Source organism: Anolis carolinensis, chromosome 3 (genome assembly GCF_035594765.1).
Source record: "Anolis carolinensis isolate JA03-04 chromosome 3, rAnoCar3.1.pri, whole genome shotgun sequence".
In the NCBI taxonomy this organism is placed as follows: Eukaryota; Metazoa; Chordata; class Lepidosauria; order Squamata; family Dactyloidae; genus Anolis; species Anolis carolinensis.
Window position 1 is genome coordinate 66,004,908 of NC_085843.1, and position 23,216 is coordinate 66,028,123.

Below are 23,216 nucleotides of genomic sequence, written 5' to 3' on the forward strand. Positions count from 1 at the left end.
CCACATCGAAAAAGGAACTAGACAAGGCTGTCCTTTATCTCCGCTGTTATTTATTTTTGCCCTTGAAATACTACTTAAAGCCATAAAAAAGGATAAAAACTTACATGGGACAAAATTGGATAAACAAGAAATAAAAATAAGAGCCTTTGCAGATGATATAATCTGTATAGTAGAAGACCCACAAAGAGAGTTAAACAATTGGCTAGAAAAAATTGAGGAATTCGGCAAAGTGGCAGGTTTCAAATTAAATAAAAGGAAAACAAAAATTCTAACCAAGAACATGACTAAGAAAAAACAAGAAAATCTACACACAATCTCAGGACTAGAAATAGCAACAAAAATTAAATATCTGGGGATCTGGATTTCTGCAAAGAACAACCAACTCCTGGAACTAAATTACTTAGCCAAATGGAAAGAAATAAAAAAAGACCTCGAAAATTGGTAAAATCTAAATTTATCATTACTAGGGCGAATAGCGGTAATCAAAATGAACATACTTCCTAAATTATTATATCTTTTTCAAAATGTCCCAATCATAAGAAATACAAAAATATTCAAAGATTGGAATAAAGATATATCCAAATTTATCTGGAAGAATAGAAAACCTCGAATCAAATACTCAATTATGATCACTCCCAAACTAAAAGGCGGTTTCGGTCTCCCTGATCTAAGATTATATTACGAGGCCTGTTCTTTGGAGTGGGTGAAAGAATGGGTAACCCTTAAAAAAGAAAAAATACTTACCATAGAGGGATTTGATTTAAGAAGGGGGTGGCATGGATATATGTGGTATGATATGACGAAAGTAGAAAAAAAATTTGGAAACCATTTTATTCGCTCAGCCCTGTTAAAAGTTTGGATTAAATATAAAAATTATTTCTACACAAAAACTCCATTGTGGCTATCGCCCCTCGAGGCAAACCAAAGAAGGCTCTTAGGCTGGACAATCTGGCCAACATACAAGGAGATCTTGGGTGGACTAAATAACAGAGATGAAGAGCCCTTAGTAAAAAGCATGGAAGAGATACAAAAGAATTATAAAAACGTCTCGTGGTTTCAATATATTCAAATTAAGGAATTCTATAAAAAAGATAGACAAGTAGGGTTCAATCAAGAAAGTGGTTTTTGGGATAAATTCCTGCAAGTGAAGGAGAAAAGTATAACTATCCTCTATAAAAAATTATTAGATTGGGTTACCGAAAGAGAAGAAGTCACTAAATCTATGATACAATGGGCCAAAAATATAGGGAGGCCTATAAACATAGATGAATGGGAATCAATATGGAAAAAAAAATGAAATATACAGACGCCTCAGATTTAAAGGAGAATTGGTTAAAAGTAGTACACAGGTGGTACTTGACACCAAAAAAATTGAACTTAATGTATAAAAATGTTAGTAATAAATGTTGGAAATGCAAAGACCAAGTGGGCTCCTACCTACATATGTGGTGGAGCTGTAAAAAAATTGAAAAGTTTTGGAAAACAATACACTCAGAATGCAATAAGATTCTTAAACTAAAAATGATTTTTAAACCAGAACTCCTCCTGTTAGGGTTGTATGATTCTGAAATCAAAATGGAGACAAATAAAGATAAACTTTTTACTTATTTTATAACGGCAGCGAGGATAACTTTGGCGAAACATTGGAAATCGGAAGAACCCCCCACAAAAGACCAATGGTTAAATAAAATTATAGAAATAAGAGATATGGACATTTTAACTTTTTGGATGAAGAGTAACTCCGGTAAGGCCATGAAAAGAACAAACTGGGAAGATTTCGACGAGTATCTTAAAAAAGAATATGATTGAAGAGAGAAGATGCCACATTGGAAGAGAAGAACGGAAGTCACCCAACTCCCCCCCCCCCCAAACTTTAGGCAACATTCCTTCCCTGGCCCCCTTATCCTACCCTCCTCAACTTATTCCTACCCCTCTTTTCCCTCCCCCCCTTTTTTTTTTCTTTCTTCTTTGCCCCCTCCCCCCTAAACCTACCCACTTCCCTCCCTCAAAAACTTTCCCGCACAATCTTTTCCCTTAGTTTCTTCCCCTCTGGATCACTGCTATGTATAAGCAAAAATTTCAATAATTTTTTTTTTTTTAAAAAAAGATGTGGGCGAAACGTCAGGAGAGAATACTTCTGGAACATGGCCATACAGCCAGAAAAACATACAACAACCCCAATCAGGTCCAATTAACACCCCCAACTAAGGATTTCCCCCAGGAAACAGCCAGGCTTTGAAGCTATCAGTATATTCAATGCTAATCAAGTTGACGAATTGCAACATTCACATTTGCCTCAGGCAGACAAGCGTTCTTTCTCCCACCCTGGACATTCCACAGATATATAAACTCCACTGGCCTAGTTTCCAATAGACCTCAAAACCTCTGAGAATGCCTGCCATAGATGTGAGTGAAACGTCACGAGAGAATGCCTCTGGAACATGGCCATACAGCCCGGAAAACTCACAGCAACCCATTGTGATATCATTTTAAAAATGTTTATGATTATTGGTTATATATTATGTCTTGTCTTTTTGGTTTCTGCTTATTTATGTATTGTGATTTGATTATGGGCCCTTTCAGACAGGCCCTATATCCCAGGATCTTATCCCAGGTTTTCTCTTTAAAATTGATTATATGTGTCCACACTACCAGATAATTTGGGATAAACAGAAAATCTGGAATCAGATTCTGGGATAAAGGGCCTGTCTTGGAAGGGCTCTGTGGCCCCTTCTACATGGCTGAATAAAATCCCACATTTTCTGCTTCAAACAGGAATATATGGAAGGGCCCTCTGTTGTGAGCTGCCCAGAGTCCTTGTGGAGAGGGAGCAGGATATAACGTTTTTTATTGTTGTTTTGTTGTCTGTTCAATATGTGTGTGTGTATCTGTCAAAGCAGATATGGTGCCTTGATATTCTGGGTTATATGTCTGTGTGGAAGGGCCCTATGTTGTGAGCTGCCCTGAGTCCTTGTGGAGAGGGAGCGGGATATACAGTTTTTGATTGTTGTTGTTGTTGTTATTATTATTTTGTTGTCTGTTCAATATATGTGTGTGTGTGTCAGCTCAAAGCAGATATTGTGCTTTGATATTCTAGGTTATAAGGGTGTGTGGGGAGCCCCTAGTGGCACAGTGGGTTAAACCACTGACTGAAAGGTTGGTGGTTCAAATACAGGGAGCGGAGTAAGCTCCTGATGTCAGCTCCAACTTCTGCCAACCACATGACCTTGGAGGTGCCTACAGACAATGCTGGTTCTTCGGCTTTTTAAAAATTATTATTGTTGTTATTTTGTTGTCTGATTAATATGTGTGTGTGTGTATGACTTGGGTTCTACTTAAAATGTCCCTTTTCATACACATTCACACTCAGGGCTCTTCCACACAGCCCTATATCCCAGAATATCAAGGAAGGAAATCCCACAGTACCCTGTTTCTCTGAAAATAAAACATCCCTTGAAAATAAGACCTAGTAGAGGTTTTGCTGAATTGCTAAATATAAGGCCTCCCTCGAAAGTAAGACCGAGCAAAGTTTTTGTTTGGAAGCATGCCCGCCGAACAGAACATCAGAGCATGCAGGATCGGTAAATGTACGTACTACACATCATAGATTATTGTACATGGAAATACTGGTAGTGACAAGAAATTCTTGATAAGATTCAGTTTGTTTGGTTATGCTGGTTTGTGATGACAACTACTGTACAGTATATAATAAATGTTCATTTTTTTGTTCAACAATAAATGTGCATTCTTCTTCATGGAAAAATAAGACCTCCCCTGAAAATAAGACCTAGTGAAGGTGGTGGTTAACAGGGCCGTAGCCAGAAAAAAATTTTGGGAGGGGTTTTGAAAATTTCGGGGGGGGGGGGGGGTTGAACCCCTAGCACATACCCCTCCCCGCTACAAACCTGTCAATATCTGCTTGAGATAGTGCCTGGAGGGACTCTTAATGTTTTGCATCTCATAGACTTAGCATGGGGATTTGGTTAACCAGTTACAATTCATGAGTAAACGAGATTTTTTTTATAACTTGAAAAATTTCGGGGGGGGGGGTTGAACCCCTAACACCCCCCCCCCCCTCGCTACACGCCTGGTGGTTAATGCCTCCTTACAGGAGGGCAGATTTCCAGCAAGCTTAAAACAAGCTATTATAAAACTGCTGTTGAAGAAACCATCACTGGACCCCACTTAATTGAACATTTTTTGGCCTGTGTCCAATCTTCCCTTTTTGGACAAAGTCATGGAACATGTGGTGGCCTCACAACTCCAGGTGTTCTTGGGAGAAACGGATTATCTGGATCTGGTGCAGTCTGGCTTTAGGCCGGGACATGGAACTGAAACAGCCTTGGTCGCCCTAGTGGATGATCTGCGTAGGAATCTCAACAGGGGGAGTGTGACCCTGTTGGTTTTCCTGGATCTCTCAGTGGCCTTCAACACCGTAGACCATGATATCCTCCTGGGGCACCTCGCAGGAATGGGTCTTGGAAGTACTGTTCTACAGTGGCTTCAGTCCTTTTGAAGGGCCGTACCCAGAAGGTGTTGCTGGGGGACACCTGCTCGGCCTCACATGCATTGACTTGTGGGGTCCCGCAGGGCTCAATACTGTCCCCCATGTTGTTTAACATATACATGAAGCTGCTGGGAGAGATCATCTGGGGTTTTGGAGTTGGGTGTCATCTGTGTGCAGGTGATGACCAACTCTATCACTCATTTCCACCTGCTACTAAGCAGACTGTTCAGGTCCTGAACAGGTGTTTTGCTGTTGTGACGGTCTGGATGAGAGCGAACAAACTGAAATTGAATCCAGACAAGACAGAGGCACTCCTGGTCAGTTGAAAGGCTGAACAGGGTGTGGGATTACAACCTGTGTTGGATGGGGTTACACTCCCCTTGAAGACACAGGTTTGTAATCTGGGAGTGATCCTAGATTCATCACTGAGCCCGGAGCCCCAGGTTTCAGCGGTGACCAGGGGAGCTTTTGCACAACTAAAGCTTGTGCGCCAGCTGTGCCCATACCTTGGGAAGTCTAACTTGGCCATGGTAGTCCACGCTCTAGCTACATCCTGGATAGATTACTGCAATGCGCTCTACATGAGGTTGCCTCTGAAGACTGCTTGAAAGCTTCAACTAGTCCAACGTATGGCTGCCAGATTGCTAACTGGAGCAGGATATAAGGAGCATACAATTCCTCTGTTACACCAGTTCCACTGGCTGCCAGTCTGCTTCTGGGCACAATTCAAAGTGCTGGCTTTGGCCTATAAGGCCCTAAACGGTCTGGCTCTTCTTATCTGTCCGAACGCATCTCCCCCCTACAAGACCACCCAGAATCTAAGATCATCTGGGGAGGCCCTGCTCTCGATCCCACCTCCTTCGCAGGCGCGATTGATGGAGACAAGACAGGGCCTTCCCAGTGGTGGTCCCCAGGCTGTGGCAGTCCCTCTCCAGTGACATCAGATCTGCACCCTCCCTCATGGCCTTTAGGAAGAAACTAAATACCTGGTTGTGGGACCAAGCCTTTAATCAACAGCAATAAGAGACATTGAACCATATGTGCAATGGAGAACTGACATTGGATTGGCCTTGGATTGACGCTTTCGGATTGTGTGATTTTAACTGTTCTTACTTGCGATGTTTTTATCTGTTTTTACTTGGGATGTTTTAAATACTATGGGTTGTCCATTTTAACAGTACAGTAGAGTCTCACTTATCCAACATAAATGGGCCATCAGAACCTTGGATAAGTGAAAATGTTGGATAATAAGGAGGAATTAAGGAAAAGCCTATAAAAAATCAATTTACGTTATGGTTTTACAAATCAAGCAACAAAACATCATGTTCGACAACAAATTGACAAAAAGCAGTTCAAAACACCGTAACGTTATGTAGTAATTACTGTATTTATAAATTTAGCATCAAAACATTGCAATGTATTGAAAACATTGACGACTAAAAGGCAAACTGCATTGGATAATACAGAACGTTGGATAAGCAGAGGTTGGATAAACGATACTCTACTGTATGTCCATTGTTATTACAGTAGAGTCTCACTTATCCAACACTCGCTTATCCAACGTTCTGGATTATCTAACGCATTTTTGTAGTCAATGTTTTCAATACATCGTGATATTTTGGTGGTAAATTCGTAAATACAGTAATTACTACATAGCATTACTGTGTATTGAACTACTTTTTCTGTCAAATTTGTTGTATAACATGATGTTTTGGTGCAAAATGAAGCTCAACAGGGACAAATGCAAGATACTTCACTTCGGCAGAAAAAATGGAATGCAAAGATACAGAATGGGGGACACCTGGCTAGACAGCAGTACATGTGAAAAAGATCTTGGAGTCCTTGTGGACAACAAGTTAAACATGAGCCAGCAATGTGATGCGGCTGCTAAGGAAGCCAATGGGATTTTGGCCTGCATCAATAGGGGTATAGCGTCTAGATCCAGGGAAGTCATGCTACCCCTCTACTCTGCCTTGGTCAGACCACACCTGGAATACTGTGTCCAATTCTGGGCACCGCAATTGAAGGGAGATGTTGACAAGCTGGAAAGCGTCCAGAGGAGGGCAACTAAAATGATCAAGGGTCAGGAGAACAAGCCCTATGAGGAGCGGCTTAAAGAACTGGGCATGCTTAGCCTGCAGAAGAGAAGGCTGAGAGGAGACATGATAGCCATGTACAAATATGTGAGGGGAAGTCATAGGGAGGAGGGAGCAAGCTTGTTTTCTGCTGCCCTGCAGACTAGGATGCGGAACAGCGGCTTCAAACTACAGGAAAGGAGATTCCACCTGAACATCAGGAAGAACTTTCTCACTGTGAGGGCTGCTCGGCAGTGGAACTCTCTCCCCCGGACTGTGGTGGAGGCTCCTTCCTTGGAGGCTTTTAAGCAGAGGCTGGATGGCCATCTGTCGGGGGTGCTTTGAATGCGATTTCCTGCTTCTTGGCAGGGGGTTGGACTAGACGGCCCATGAGGTCTCTTCCAACTCTACTATTCTATGATTCTATGATTCTAAGTCATAACCTAATTTGATGTTTAATAGGCTTTTCCTTAATCTCTCATTATCCAACATATTCGCTTATCCAACACTCTGCCGGCCCGTTTATGTTGGATAAGCGAGACTCTACTGTATGTTGTAAACCGCTTTGGGTCCCCTAGGGGAGGATGGCGGTATATAAATGATGTAAATAAATACAGTAGAGTCTCACTCATCCAAGCTAAACGGGCCAGCAGAAGCTTGGATAAGTGAATATCTTGGATAATAAGGAGTGATTAAGGAAAAGCCTATTATTCATCAAATTAGGTTATGGTTTTACAAATTAAGCACCAAAACATCATGTTTTACAACAAATCTGACAGAAAAAGCAGTTCAATACGCAGTAATGTTATGTTGTAATTACTGTATTTCTGAATTTAGCACCAAAACATCACAATATATTGAAAACATTGACTACAAAAATGGCTTGGATAATCCAGAGGCTTGGATATGCAAGGCTTGGGTAAGCGAGACTCTACTGTAGTGCATCTTTGGGAGCAAAAATCAATATAAGACTGTCTTATTTTTGGGGGAACAGGGTATCTGCTTTGAACTGGGTTATGTGAGGCAGGGATTTTCTGCCTTGATATTCTGGGATATAGGGTTGTGTGAAAAGGCCCTCAGATAACACAGTTTAAAGCAGATATTGTAGGATTTTCTGCCTTGATACCCTGAGATATAGGGCCGTGTGGAAGGCCCCTCAGCAATAAAACCCAGAATATCAAGGCAGAGAGTGCCTTGAGCTGGGTTATCTGAGTCCACACTGCCATATATTCGTGCTCAAAGTAGGAACTGTGGGATTTTATTCAGCTGTGTGGAAGGGGGCTTTCATTTACACACAAATTCAACTGGAGAACAAACCCTTCAGCGCCCCTCTTGCCCGTAACCGTAGGGAACTGGCTGTAACTGGGGATCCCTGGGAATAATAAGTAAGTGCTTACTTCGTCCTGGGAGCGAAAGGGTGTGTGCCTGTTTGGGGGATGGAGGAGGAGGAGGCGACACCCTTTCATCCAGGCGCCGCCAGGAAAAGGAAACCACGGCTGAGGAAGAGGAGGAGGAGGGAGGGATGGGAGGAGCTCGAGCAAGATGCCAGCGCCGGGCAGGTTTGGTTGAGGCGGGCGCTGCTGCCGCCGCCTTCACCCGCCACGAAGCGAGCGAGCGGTCCCCCCTCCTCCGCCTCCTCCCGCCACGGCTGCGCTTGACTCCCGCAGCAGAGGCCTCGGCCGCCTCCTCCTACTCCGGCTCTCTTCCTTCCTTTCGCCCAGTGCCGTCTCCAGCCATGACGGTGGAGCAGAACGTGCTGCAGCAGCAGAGTAACGCCCAGAAGGTGAGCGAGCGGAACCCAGGCGGAGGGAGGCAGGAAGGAAGGAAGGTTCAAAGCTGAGGGACACCGAGAGAGAGGCGGGGAGGCCTGGGCAAAGAAGAGGCCTGGCGCTCTTGGGCGCGTCCTCCCGCCTCAGCTTCCTTGTGACCTTTGACTAAGAGAGAGAGAAAGAGAGGCAAAACACACACATGCGACGTGAAAGGAGGAGGGTGCTGGAATTTCTCTCAGAGCAGCTACACCAGGCATGGGGAAACTTGGGCCTTCCCGCCAGATGTTTTGGACTTCAACTCCCACCGTTCCCAACAGCCTCAGGCCCCTTCCTTTCCCCCCTCAGCCACTTAAGCGGCTGAGGGGGGAAAGGAAAGGGCCTGAGGCTGTTGGGAACGGTGGGAGTTGAAGTCCAAAACACCTGGAGGGAAGGCCCAAGTTTCCCCATACTTGGACTGTAGAGGCACCCTCCCTCTTCTCTCTCCTTCCCAGCATCCCAATTCCACACAGAATATCAAGGCAGAAAATCCCACAACATCTGCTTTAAACTGGGTTGAGTCCACACTGCCATATATATATTCCACAAAATGTGGGATTTTATTCATTTGTGTGGAAGGGGCCTCAGTTTAAAAAACCCTTGCCTCCTTAAAAAGTTCATTCAGAGCTAGTGCAAAGGGTTGGAAGAAGTCAGAAATGCATGTTTTTTGCTTCCGAAATAGAACCCTGTTACAGCTTTCCCTCTTACACTCTGAAGTAATGGAAGTTTTACTCCTGAAGTAAAAGTAGCAGTTTTTAGTATTTAGTATCTTAGTAGCAATTTTTAGAATTAGTAAAAATTCGTGAACAAGAATTTGCTAGGAATATGTTTTTTTTTCCTGTGTCTTGAGAAACTGCAAGTCGCTTCTGGTGTGAGAGAATAGTAATAATAATAATAATAATAATAATAATAATAATAATAATAATAATTTTATTCTTTATTTGTACTGGGGATCAAGCCCAGTAGAACAAAAATTAAAATATATACCCATAAAAATGCACTTCATTACAAAGCATTAGACAGAATTGGCCGTCTGCAAGGATGTTGCCCAGGGGCCACCCAGATGTTTGATGTTTTATCAACCTTCTGGGGAGGCTTCTCTCATGTCCCTGCATGGGGAGCTGGAGCTGACAGAGGGAGTGCACCTGCTCTCCCCAGATTTGAACCGTTGACCTGTTGGTCAGCAGTGCTGTCGGCACAAGAATTTAACCCATTGCATCATTGGGGGCTCCTTGCCAGGAAATAATAGCCTATGAAGCATTTGTACTCATTGCCAACTTTATGTATCTAGCTCAGTGGTTCCCAACCTTTTTTTGACCAGGGACCGCTCTCCAACATTAGTACCAAAAGGGTTATGAAACAGTTTTTGGTCTACTTTTGATTCATTTTGGTTATTTGGGGTGCTGATTCAGAAAATTGCATTGCATAGATCACATCTCTAGTTTCTGATACAAAACACATGCCATCCAGTAGTCACCATCTGCTTGCCAAAGAAAACAATATTTAATAATCTAGAGCCGATGTGGTCTAGTATCCAATGCAATTTTCTGAATCAGCACCCTAAGTAACCCCAGGAACAGGCCTACAAATGAAGACACCAAGACATTTTTTTTTGGTTGGGCTGTGTTATTATCCATAGTAGTAACAGTGAGGTCGCGCACCGTATTTTAGTTCTTGCGGACCACTAGTTGTTCACGGACCACAGGTTGGGAATCACTGATCTAGCTAACATTTTCCCCTCAAAACTGGGATCCAACTCTTGAATAATTGTGGCCTGTGTTTAAATGTATATCTTTTGGGGTGTTGTGTGTTTTCTGGGCTTTGTGGCTGTGTTCTAGCAGCATTTTCTCCTGACTATTCACCTACATCTGTGGCTGGCATCTTCAGAGGATCTGTATATCTTTTTGTTTCGGAGTATGACAGCCCCACACCTGCAGGAAACTTTGTCACTAATTTATGTGTATATAGGAGAAAAAGTATTTTACTGGCTCTGGAGCACCCTTTTCAGATGAACTTCTATCTGTGTGCAAGGGCTATTTATGTTTCCAACACTGGGAGCCTTGTGGTATAAAGAGAAAATAAAGTTGTTACCATTGAATGCTTGTGAAAATCAATCTCAAGTTTGTAAAACATATTTAATGCCTTTTCTTCAAAAAAGACATCACGATTTACCTTGATCTTTCTTTTACTTCAATTTTTATGAAATCTATATAAACAAACTGAGAGATACTGATTGTTCTCAATTTACCCAGGGGTGTTTATAGTTGAACAGCAGTGGTCTTTGTTTTATGTATAATATTGTTAGTGTTTCTGTATGATATACAGTGAAATTCTTGTAGGCATAAATCTGTGTGTGAATTAATGTTTCTAGAAGTCTGTCATATGTTCTGGACTTGTTACATGAATACATTGTTGGTGAGTCAGCAGTGATCATCTGGAAAGGGTATGGAATCTCTACAACTTGTCATTCATTTGAGTCATATCTGTGTGCAGCTACTAAAATTGGATGCTGGGTGGTTTTGATTAATCTGAGTTGAATGGAGATGTTCAGGATCTTGTTACGCTTATAAAGTTGCGATTCATTCCTCTGCATCACAATAAAGTTTTTTTAATTTTTTTGCAACACCTGTATTTGAATACACATAGTGAATGAAGTCTGGGGGTTAGTAGCATGCCCAGCGCTCACTGAGTCTCCCTTCAAGGAGCCCCCACTCCACCGCTGTCAGAAAGTGGGCAGGCAAAAGAGAAGAGTGGGATGGATAGGGGGATATGTTGGTTTCATAAGGCTCCTTCAAAAAGCAGATGTTCCATACGCTTTTCCAGCTGTCAGCAGACATTAGCAAAGTAACAAGAAGAGAAAATCCTAAGCCCAATGAATCTTTTTCAGTTTTTCTGGGCTGGAGACAAGCAGCATCCAATGAGGCTGCTCTACAATCACCTTCACGGACTGGTTCCAAAGTGCCTGCCCTGCTGTGCACCACCAATAGCAGGTGGAAGGTAAGCACAAAGCATCTGGGATGTCTGCTTTTGTGCAAATTGAGTTATTTAACCTCTTGTCATCCCCCTTTCAAGGCTCTTTGAGGAAAAAGTCAGTGGGCTTTGGATATATAGCTACCACCCCTTTTTCAAAAGAGGAAATTGTCAGTGTGGTGGCACAAAGTTTCAGTGTTTGGAGAATTTTCGATTTCCAGATAAGGGAGATTCAACCTATAATTTAAGTAATTGTCCCATTTCCTCTTCCAGTGTGTGCTTTATGTACCCCATGTCCAATCTCCTATTTCGTTTTCTTGCAGATCCCATCTAGTAAGTATCAACCTGAGCAGCAAGGTACATAATTTCTGTATTTTGTACCCATATTTTTTCACTGCAGTGAATTTTAGATTCCTGTTCATATTTTTCCTGTCCTGGTAAAAAAAAAGTGAGGTTTTTGTTATATTCTGTATTCCCTGTGTTCTGCAAGGCAGTGTTACTCCTACTGTGTGGTCCATGAGCTAGGGTCCATGGACCACAGAAACAGTTGTCAGTGGGCAGTGACAGTGGGCAGTTGTCAATGGGCAGTGCCAGTCTCATTTTCCCACATTAAATAACTTAAGAAGTAATGAAAGGAACTATGGTAGATGCCTTCACTGAAAAGTTTATCCTGCCACTTGGAAATCAGTCAGGTTAGATATCATTGTTTTGTTGTTTGGGGCAGCCTACACGGTCTCTTGCCTGTAGTTTATAGGGGTTTTCTGTGATTAGTTTACACCTACTGTGCTTAGAAGTTGGGATTGTACAGTCAAATTTCTTATTTCCAGAGAAGAACTACTCACAGAAATGGGTTTTCAGCAATTATGTTCTTGGTTTGATGCTTGCTTTGTAGCATGATAGTTTCATTTTCTTAAAAGGTCATAATGTTTGCTTTTTAATACTTCTTGAGCAGTGTGTTTGCCTTGTTGTAGTTTACATTCTTTGTGGTCTTTCTCCGGTGTAAAATAAAAGAACATTGTTGTGTGGAATTATTCCATGGAGTAACTTTTATGAAATCAGGTCCTTGAATTGCTATCTTTAAATGCACACAATTAATGTGTATTGAAAGGAGATAGATAAGATTAGCAACTGAAATTACTAAAGTATTGGGAAAACATATTATGTTTTGTTGCATTTGTGAGAAAGAATGTAATTCTTTTTCCCAACCGAAAAGTAGAGTAGGTTAAATTCCAATTGTTGCCACTCTTCTTAGGTTTTAAGTGTCTGCCCTTGTTTGAGCACATAAACATATGCTGCTTGGGAACCAGGACCTTTTGGCCTGACTAATTCTTTCCCATTGTGACTTCCTACAAAAGAATGTTGTCAGAAATGTGTTGCTCCCAGTGTTTGTTAATGTATATTTTTAATGTAAATTTCAAGCAGCAGTAAAATTTATGAAAGAGTCATTGATCAAATGAAGGGGATATTGCCATGACAACTGTCATTTAATATGATAGGCCTTCCATTCTTACAACACATAAAACTTTAATATACAAGTATGTGGTAAACTAAACTGTTTTAGTTTACATTTTGGGGAAAATGCAGAAAAATACTGTATAAACATAATCCCGTATATACACCTATCTTAGCATATGAAGCATTCCGTATAAAATCATTCCATTATTATATTTGTTCCACACATTACTGTATTATACTGAGATATTTTAATGCAGCTTTGAGGCTTGTCCAGATTTTTTTTGGTATGAGCATGAAGTAATATGCAAAAAATCACATTTGAAATGTGTGGTTTCTTGCTGTGTATGCACATTCTTTCTCTGTATTTTCTGCTAGTGACTAGAACTCTAGTAAGAGAGTATGCTTCTTGTAATGGTGCACATGTACATATAAAAGCTAGGTCTCTTATTTCTCTGTTAGTTACCTTTATATTCCTCCTTTCTTGAAAGAACTTACAAGGGCTTAAGTAATTTTTGCTCCTGTTTTTGTCCTCTCAATAACTTTGACATAGCTGCTGAAAGAGTGAATATCGCAAGGTCAATCAGTGAGTTTCATGGCAGAATTGATACCTAAACCAAAACTTCCCAAATCCCATTCCCTTGTTCTAATCACTACGTCAGAGGTCACTGATGGAAATAGTGCTCAGGAATATAAGTCCTTGGAGCAAAATGAGAAGAACATTAGTTTGATGTAACTGGTACTATCAATAAATTTACATTGTTTTAAAAATGTCACCTGCCACATTCAAGTCTTGTCAAATGTTATAGAAAATGTTTGAAATATTAAGTGTTAGACTTTAATTCCAGAATTAGCCTGGACAACCAGTGGTCTCATAGTTGCCAGCTATCCCTATGAGCCCTTTGGGATTCTTGGCTACTTTAATAGTGGCTGTCACTATCAGTTCATTTTCTCTACCCAGACATGTATATCCCGTGACTGGCAGTACTTTCAAATAAGAACTACAGTAGAGTCTCGCTTATCCAACATAAACGGGTCGGCAGAATGTTGGATAAGTGAATATGTTGGATAATAAGAAGGCATTAAGGAAAAGCCTATTAAACATCAAATTAGGTTATGATTTTACAAATTAAGCACCCAAACATCAGGTTATACAACAAATTTGGCAGAAAAAGTAGTTCAGTATGCAGTAATGTTATTTTGTAATTACTGTATTTACGAATTTAGCACCAAAATATCACGATGTATTGAAAACATTGACTACAAAAATGCGTTGGATAATCCAGAACGTTGGATAAGCGAGTGTTGGATAAGTGAGACTCTACTGTATTCCCAACAGAAGAAGCCATATGTTTATGATTTGACATCTAATTTTAGTTAGGTAAATTTTGCATATTAGTGGTCTCTCATTGAGAAATGTCAAATGACAGATGTGGAAACCCATCCAGACTGAGGAGAGCGACTGGCACTGGCAATCTATAGTTTGAAGGTGGCAGACATGGCAATGTTACCAACTTGTTGTCTTTTTGGGGGACAGCAGGATTGATGGTGGATGCTAGCTCTGGTACCATTGATAGGCATATGACCATGCCAAGCTTTGATTAAAGCCCTTTTTAGATACATTCGATAGTAAAGAACAGTTGCACTTCTGGTCCAGAAATCCCATGGACAGGGCTATATTAAAGGAAAGAGATATGTATACTGGTCCATATTCACAGGTATTACTTATGGCTATCCTCTGTCCTTCATTATAAGAGACAAAAAACACAAACAACTCCTTGCATTACAATTGTGTTCCAATATAATTAGAAACGGAAAGTAATAGTTAACTATTTTTATTTGGGTAAGTTTTCCGTGTTTAAAAGGCTAAGGTCCTATTTCAGTTTCTGATGTGGAGAAGTACAAAAAATAGTGAACTTCTAAATTTGTAAATTAGTGACTTAGGTGGACTATAATGATTATAATCTACTTTTCATACTATACTGTTTCAAAATTAGGGAGACAACTGTGTAGTATACAAGCTCATTTAAAAAAAATCTGCGAACAGAATTTGAAAACAGATTTAAAATGACATTGCCCAGCTAGGAAAACCTGTTGCTGTCTTCTTCCTTAAGTTATTTACAGTTCATGAATTGCAGAGTAAAGAACATTCCATGATTGCTAATGGGAACCTACTATTCCCGTTTCCTGCCTTAGTTCTTGTATCTTTTAAATTCTTTATTAAGTGGCTTCAGCTTTATTGTCCTATTCAGGCTGCAGGAATGTGTGTGTGGGGTGATGGTGGTATGAATGGACAGATTTTTCAGTAGATTCATTATTTTCAGGCCTGTTGACAAGGCCAGTTCCCCCCCCCCCCCCCCCCCGGGTCATTGTCAGCCGTGATGACCATTACTACTACACTGTGCTTGTTTGTGTGAGTTAATCATAAGGATCCCTATTTGGCTCCGTTCATGCAACCAGCTAAGCCAGAATTCACAGAAGTCTTGGTTTATTATTCACAAGCAGTTACACTGGTGCACATTGCTGCTTGGCTCTATCTGCAAGTGGGAGTGTGCTTGGATGAACCAGTAACTCATCAGGTGGAAATGCATAGTGTTTCTTCCAGACTAGTTTTTCTAGCTTGTTTCTTCTAGCAAACAAGAGCTTCAAGTTAGAGTTTAAAGTTGGCTTCTGAATTGAGATTTGTACCAGAAGCAACAATCTAGAAATGTAAAATTATTCCCTCTTCTTTTCACTCTTCTAGATTCGTAGTTAGTTTACCCATTTAAAGGTAAGCAATATTTTGAAGTACAGTGTTCCCATACTTATTGTGGGGGTTACGTTCCAGGACCACCCGCAAAAAGTGAAAATCTGCGAAGTATGGTTGCTATATTTGTGTTGTTTACAAGTAGCGTCTCTGTCCCCTCCTCGTGCTCCCGCCGCCGCCGCTGCCTTTGAGGCGAAAACAAACCTGCTTCAGCCTCCTTTTCTCTTCCTTCGGCTTCTCCTTCCTTTCTTCCTTATGCTTCTCCTTAGGAAGGAAGGAGAAAGAGGGATTTATAATATTACTAGCTGTGCCCGGCCACGCGTTGCTGTGGCGTTGTCTGGTGGTGTTGGTGAGAAATTGTTGAGGTAGTGGTGGTATTGAATGTCTGTTGTATGGTTGTCTTTATGTTTAGTATGCAGACTGAAGTGGATTATATGGCAGTGTGGAGTCAAGATAATCCAGTTCAAAGCAGATAATATAAGATTCTAAATGGGTTATATAGCTGTGTGGAAGGGCCTTGAGTCTACACTGCCATATAATCCAGTTAAAATCTGATAATCTGTGCAAGAGGCCTAAGTGAGGCCTAACTGTGCCTGTCCCCTGGGCTGAGTAGGTTGCTAGGAGACCAAGTAGGCGGAGCTTAGCCTTCAAACTGGCAGTAATTGGATAAAAACTATTATTCCTTTCCCTGTAATTAGGACTTTATTTTTTCTTTTCTTTTTGTTGTATCAACCTAGAGCTGTGAATGATGGGTTGTGTTGTCAAATTTCGAGGTTGGGGGGCCTGTAGTTTTGTTGTTTTGTCCTCTGCCCTGATGCCATCACTCTTTTATATATATAGATTTTATGATTTATACTATTATTTTAGTGTTTATTAAAAACTACGAAACAGCGAGTCCGCGAAAAGTGAACCACGAAGTAGTGAGGGAACACTGTATTGTGAGTCAGTGTTTCATAGGCAGCATCTTGATCCAAAATATCCAGTTCTTAAGATTTCGGTATTCTTGTTCAGTTGCTGTATTGCAAACAACTCTCAGAGCAACTAGACATAAACTGAAAGAAATAGTAGAAGTCTACAGACCCATAGGATGGTTTTTAAAAATGTCTCTTTCTGCAATCATGATTTCCTAGTATTACTTCTCCAACTATTTTTTTGAAAACTGGTCTTGAAAGGAAGAGAAATATGAAGATAAAGTATATCATTCTATGGGCAGGGAGGTGAATATTTGAAGGTTTTTAAAGATAGTGAAAGTAGTTGTAATTTTCATGTATAAAGTTGTTGGTATCATATTTGGGAATCAGGAAACTTGCCAGTAACACTCAATATAGGAAGTTTTAGTCCAGGCATGGGCAAACCCAGACCTGCAAGGTGGATGCAGCCCCTTAGGTTGTTCTTCCGGTCCCCAGAGCTGCACGTGTGTCACACCCTCCTTTTGGCAGGAGGAGACTGTGGCTTGCCAGGCCAGGGCCAGAGGAATGACCCTAAAGGGCCGCATCTCCCAGTGCCGGTGGCAGCAAGGCAGGGCAGCCAGGGAAAACAGGTAGCAGAAGGGCCCACATGGCTCGGCATGCAGCCTCCTCTCTAAAAAGTATGTCTGCTTTAGACTGGGGTTCTTCTTGAATAGGGGAGGAAAGAATTCGGTACCCTATGGTATGTGGTACTTTTTCAGTATATCACCGTTGTGTTTTTGTGGTCCCTGTTGAGACAACAGTGGCTGTGTGTGACATACAATGCAACACAGAAACTTCTTGTCTTGCATGTTTCCACCATATCTTGGTCCACACTGTTTTAGTGCCTGGCTTGCTGGAACCATAGTTACATACTGTAGGTGAAGAGGGTACACTGCAACATTTTGAGTCCTAGTTGGGCATTAAGAGTGCTTAAATGTTTCCTTTCCTTCATATTGTCTGCTTTGAGCTCTAATCCAAGGCTGTATTATTTTAGGTTAGCTAAAGTCTTGAAGAAGAGCTTTGTTCTAAGCTAATCTGACTTTCCAACTTGTTCTTGGAAGTAAATTTAGGTTTTGATTAGGATTCCCACAGCTACTTTTTAGGTTTGGCCTTCCCACTATCTAATATACTTGTGTGCCACTAGATTTCCCCAACAATCTATTTGATGTTCTTTCTTATTTTGATCCCATTTCTGTTTAGATGAGACTTTGAAATTGTCTTCTTGTTTGAAAACTTATAGTTCTTCAGGAGTTTTATACAGGAGTCAGAGTGGCAATCTGCTTGATTGTGCATCCTCACTGTTTCTTCCCAAACCTTTGTGCCATGAAGCTGTTACTAACTGTGGTGATCTCTGTAGGCAGACATGTAATAGGGAAAGCATTTCACAAGATCTGTACAAAATAATGTGCTCTTTTAGAGATTTTTTTTAGAGGTTGATCATTGTGCTTTATCACAATATACTCTTTAAATGTTTTAAACAGTTCCAAAGTTTGTTGGTTGCTACTTTTGCTAGAAAATTGAAGTCCTAATTTTGTTATTGCTAATGCATAAATCCTTAATGGCTTTATTCAATAAGTACTGAATTTGTCTGTAAATGTGAGGGGATCAAATTCGCAGGATACATATGATTCATCATGGTTGCAGATGGATTACTTACTTTCTTAAAAAGCCTGTTTTTAAAAAAGGAAAGAAAAGAGGAAAATAAAGGGAAGACTATTCTCACCATTTGGCTATTTACTATTTTTCTCCTCCTTATATTAGCTTATTGGTTGGTTTGGGAGGTTGTACTGTATGTGGAAAGCCGAGCTTGGTTAACTTCTTTTTCAAAAGTATTATGCAAATATGTAATTGTAGTTCTACCTCCTTTTTCCCATTTTAGAAGTTCATTGTAGTTGTAATTAGTATAAGAAGGACTTCTCATATTCTCAAAACTTAAATAGCTACTTTAAACATCTCAATACTTCAAGCTGCTGGACTGTGGTCCAGAACATTGTTGTGTACTGCTGCCTGCTGATTAAATAAATTACAAATCAGAGATGTATTCTTAAGGCTGTCACTTTTTCCTCACTTTGTAAGTAGTAGCTGGGTTGTTGCTCTAACTGGCCTTGTGGTCACTGTTTATGTAACTGTAGATAGGCTGCAAAATAGTCAGTCCAGCTTTCCAGTAATCCAGGAAACCCTGCTACTGGATGATACTGGTTTAGAGGCCTCAGTCATACAAATTTAGAACAGATTGACTGGGTTTTTTTGGCTAGGAACAATGTTGCAACAGAATCTGAGTACAAATTTTGTTTAAGTAATGCAGTTATTATGAGGAAGCATCAGATCTTGGTACAGTAGAGTCTCACTTATCCAAGCTAAATGGGCCGGCAGAAGCTTGGGTAAGCGAATATCTTGGATAATAAGGAGGGATTAAGGAAAAGCCTATTAAACATCAAATTAGGTTATTATTTTACAAATTAAGCACCAAAACATCATGTTATACAACAAATTTGACAGAAAAAGTAGTTCAATACACAGTAATGTTATGTTGTAATTACTGTATTTATTAATTTAGCACCAAAATATCACGATGTATTGAAAACATTGACTACAAAAATGGCTTGGATAATCCAGAAGCTTGGATAAGCGAAGCTTGGATAAGTGAGACTCTACTGTACTAGAAATGGTTGTCTAATGGTAGTCTTGCATTCAAATACGGTAAGGTACTGTATGGAGGTAATGTATTCCAAGATGAGGTTGTGGCATCCTAAAGCCAAGAGGCATGTTCTAGCTGATGTATTGAAGCCTATGATAGTGGGGCTCTCTTGATCAGGATGACAGATCCCTAAGAATATATGAGAAGGTCAAGCTTGATTGTGATGACTTAGAGTTTTGATTAATAATGATCTTCATTTTATTGACAAGTTAGATATGATTCCTACTTACAAACGGGGGTGAGACAACAGGAAGTGAGATCAAATCTACCCCTGGGAAGGGAAATTCACTCCTGTAAGAGTTATCCTGAAAAAGGGTATCTCAACTGAAGCTTTATCACAAATCCTTGTTTCCCAAATGCCCAAAATTCACAAAGGCACAGACAGAAAACAAACATTATGGGATATTGACCTTTCCTATGATATTAAAAACTCCTTTTTTTTTGGTCTGGAGTTACGCTTGAAAAATGTACCTGTACTGACTTTTATACAAATTCAACTTAAAGAACCTGTTATGTACGTAAACTGGGGACTGCTTGTATTTGGATTGCTCTTATGAATGCATCATGCTTTGAATGCATCTATAACCAAAGTGACACAAATACCAGTTTGTACTACTGAAGTTATCCTTTGCCCATGTACTTCTGAGATTTCTCTTTATTCATGTGAAAGTAGCACCTACTATTGGCAGAAAATACAGTACAGATGTTGAAAGTTGAGTTTATTGTAATTAGCCTGAGGGGTTTTTTTGTGTGTCAGGAGCGACTTGGGAAACTGCAGGTTGCTTCTGGTGTGAGGGAATTGGCTGTCTGCAAGGAGGTTGCCCAGGGACCCTCTGATGTTTTGTTGTTTTTACCATCCATGTAGAAGGCTTCTCTGGTGTCCCCGCATGGAGCCAGAGCTGATAGAGGGAGTTCATCTGCACTCTCCCTGGGTTGGATTCGAACCGGCAACCTTCAGGTCAAGTCATCAGTCCTGCCAGCCCAAGGGTTTAACCCACTGTGCTACTAGGGGTTAGGTTATGATTTTACAAATTAAAACCAAAACCAAATCAGTGCCACTGGTCAAGAATTGACCAAAAAGTGTTGGTTAATTTATCCACAGGCCAGTGTAAGTACAGTATCTTAGTGAAAAAGGAACCCTCCCCTGAGAAGAATGGCAAAAGCTTAGTCCATCCTTGGAGAACTGAAAAGACACACTAGCCCCTTCCATTCTCTCTTCTGCAGCAGGATTTTTAGCCTTTTTGACTTCTTAGGCAGCAAAATGGTAGCAGCGGCATCGAGGAGTGACTGGCCCCTGAGGTAGTCCTGGCACTTTCACTTCTCTAAGAAATTACTTTCAACTTATCCATGGATCATAACAAAATGCATATTTTTGGCCCAGAAACCTATCCTTAACTTATACATAAGGTTGACATATATATAATTCATATGATAGTGCACACTATGGTCATAGGGCAGAAAACTTAACTATGATCAAAGCTGAGAATATTGCACTGAGTAATTTAATGAAAATGTCCAGTAGTATTTGATGTCATCCTAATGTATGTTCTTAATGCTCTATGGCAATACATTATGAAGATCCTGGAAGTTATTATTGATGAACTACTAGCTATTGACAATCACCTTTTGCAAGTTATAATTTTAAAAGGAATCACAACATTTATGGGTATAGGGACTGATCTCACTAAATGTAGAGGAAGAGTATTGCATGAAAGAAATGCCTGCAAAATCTAATGGTAACTTCAACTACAGGTACAAGTTTCATTATATAATAACATGAATGAGACTTTGCACTGTGAAATATAGGCTAACTCATATAAATATTTGCAGAGTTGTCAGTCACAAATAGCTTTGAGTAATGACACTGTGAAACAGATGGAGAGAATATTAACAAAATATTTGAAGAAAACAAAATATTGCATACTGAAAATACAAAGTATTTTGAAGTATCATTAGAGTATTATGAACATACAGTAGAGTCTCACTTATCCAAGCCTCGCTTATCCAAGCCTCTGGATTATCCAAGCCATTTTTGTAGTCAATGTTTTCAATATATCGTGATATTTTGGTGCTAAATTCGTAAATACAGTAATTACAGCATAACATTACTGCTTATTGAACTACTTTTTCTGTCTAATTTGTTGTTAAACATGATATTTTGGTGCTTAATTTATAAAATCATAACCTAATTTGATGTTTAATAGGCTTTTCCTTAATCCCTCCTTATTATCCAAGATATTCGCTTATCCAAGCTTTTGCTGGCCCGTTTAGCTTGGATAACTGAGACTCTACTGTACAAGCTTTCATTAAAATCTTTGTGAATTTATGGATGGCTGTCTATAATTTTTGTAGGCTTCTACTAGAAACCACAATCATTTTATGAATTTTCATAGATCTCCCTTCTGCTGCAGGGCTGTCCTGCTATTTGAGCCCCCAGGAAAGTTTTCAGGGGATAGAACAGGCAAAGAAACCCTTTTGGATGCTGACCATTATGCTGAATGTTGGTTTTGACACTTATTAATGGCAGCAAAACTTCTAGGTGGTGATGGTCTGTTGTATTGGCCTTGAGTTGTACCCTGCTTTCATCACTAGTTTACTGGCTCACCATATCTGTTTGAGAGAGTTTAAATAATTCATTACATGTTTTATGTGCATAATGATATACATTGTTTTTCTTCATAAACAATGATAAGATCTACCAACATAGTATGTTCTGTACCACAAATACAATTTTATCGAATACCAGTAGATTCTGGCTCAAATAATATCAATCAATACCCCATTTTCCACACCATGTGCTTATGATAAGACCATAGACACTGATATAATTTGCAGTTGTTGTTCCCCATTAATAATGATTGAGATTATGTGCATCTGTGCTCAGGCATTAAAGATATATTTCCATCTCCTTTTCTGAACCCTTTCTGTCATGCTGTTGTGAAATGGAGACTGTTAGCATCCAGTGACTTTCTTTTGGCAACTTATATGGGAATGTTTGGTCTTCTTCCAGCTCTGAAGGGATAAATGTCCACATCCCACAGCTACAGTCAAGGTTTTATTGGCAAGAGAGAGTGCATGAGCTGAAATGGACCTGGAGAATAAAAATCCACGGAGTGCCTTTCTGCTGTGCTGACATTTACCTGGCTACTGCTTAACTAGTTTGTTGATTTAGTTTATCCTTAACATCGTCTTTGGGGTTTTTTCATAACACTTTTTAATTAAATAAAAAAGATCAGATCATAGCTGCATGTCAAAGGTAGTTGGAAATGAGAGAAAACATCAGTTTTTAAAATATGAAAATGAGGAAGTTAATGTTAGGCACTGCATAACATTGTACGAAACTAGATGCCAGGAAATTCTACACTAGCAATTAGTTCCTGAGGAACTAATAATGTAAACAAAACACAGAGAGCAGTTTCATATATGAAAGAAAAGCACATAAATAAGAAATCAGAAGGTTGCCTTGACTTTTTGCATATTGTTTTGTTTCTGGTTCAGCCATCCTTATGTACCCCAAATGGATGGCACCTCCTGGAAAACTGATGTTAATTTCCAAACATAAAGTCACTGAAAAAGTGATAGTTCTTACTAAAATCCTGTTTAGATTCATCCCTTGCAAAATGTATAAATGTGGGAGGGGGTGTAAATTAGAAATATATTGTATATATAGGCCAACATCATATATAAGTCAAGGGCCAATTTGGTGCCAAAATTATGGATTTTGATATGACCCATGAATAAGTCAATGGTTATTCCACAGAGAGGAGAAAGAGATAGCACAGCCTCAGGGGATCAGCTGCCCCTATCTGTAGTGACCACCATTTTCCCACTCAAGCATTCAGAAAGGCATTTTGCTGCTATACACAGAGATAGGAGTGGTTCCTTTTTTCTTTTCTTTTTTTTTTGGATAAAAGTCACAGTATTAACTCTTGTTTTAAAAAGTAATCACCCTCTTCTTTTTAGTAGAATGGTGAAACACCAGAGTACCTTTGAGGGCAATATCCACCATCTTC

At 40.1% G+C, this 23,216-nt stretch overlaps 1 protein-coding gene across 6 annotated transcripts in view; it reads left to right on the top strand.

Moving 5' to 3' along the window:
• Positions 1-8,073: 8,073 nt before the first annotated feature.
• The window catches only part of usp25 (ubiquitin specific peptidase 25), an 88,716-nt gene continuing 73,573 nt past the window's right edge, over positions 8,074-23,216 (top strand). For 2 of the 6 annotated variants that reach the window (XM_062974996.1, XM_062974997.1), the window contains exon 1: positions 8,074-8,365. In XM_062974996.1, the coding sequence (XP_062831066.1) occupies positions 8,105-8,365 (261 nt within the window). In that variant the 5' untranslated portion in view covers positions 8,074-8,104. Of the gene's footprint in view, positions 8,366-11,300; positions 11,385-11,671; positions 11,691-23,216 lie in introns of those variants that run through there. The other 4 variants (XM_062974998.1, XM_062974999.1, XM_062975002.1 and 1 more) reach the window with 4 other exon arrangements.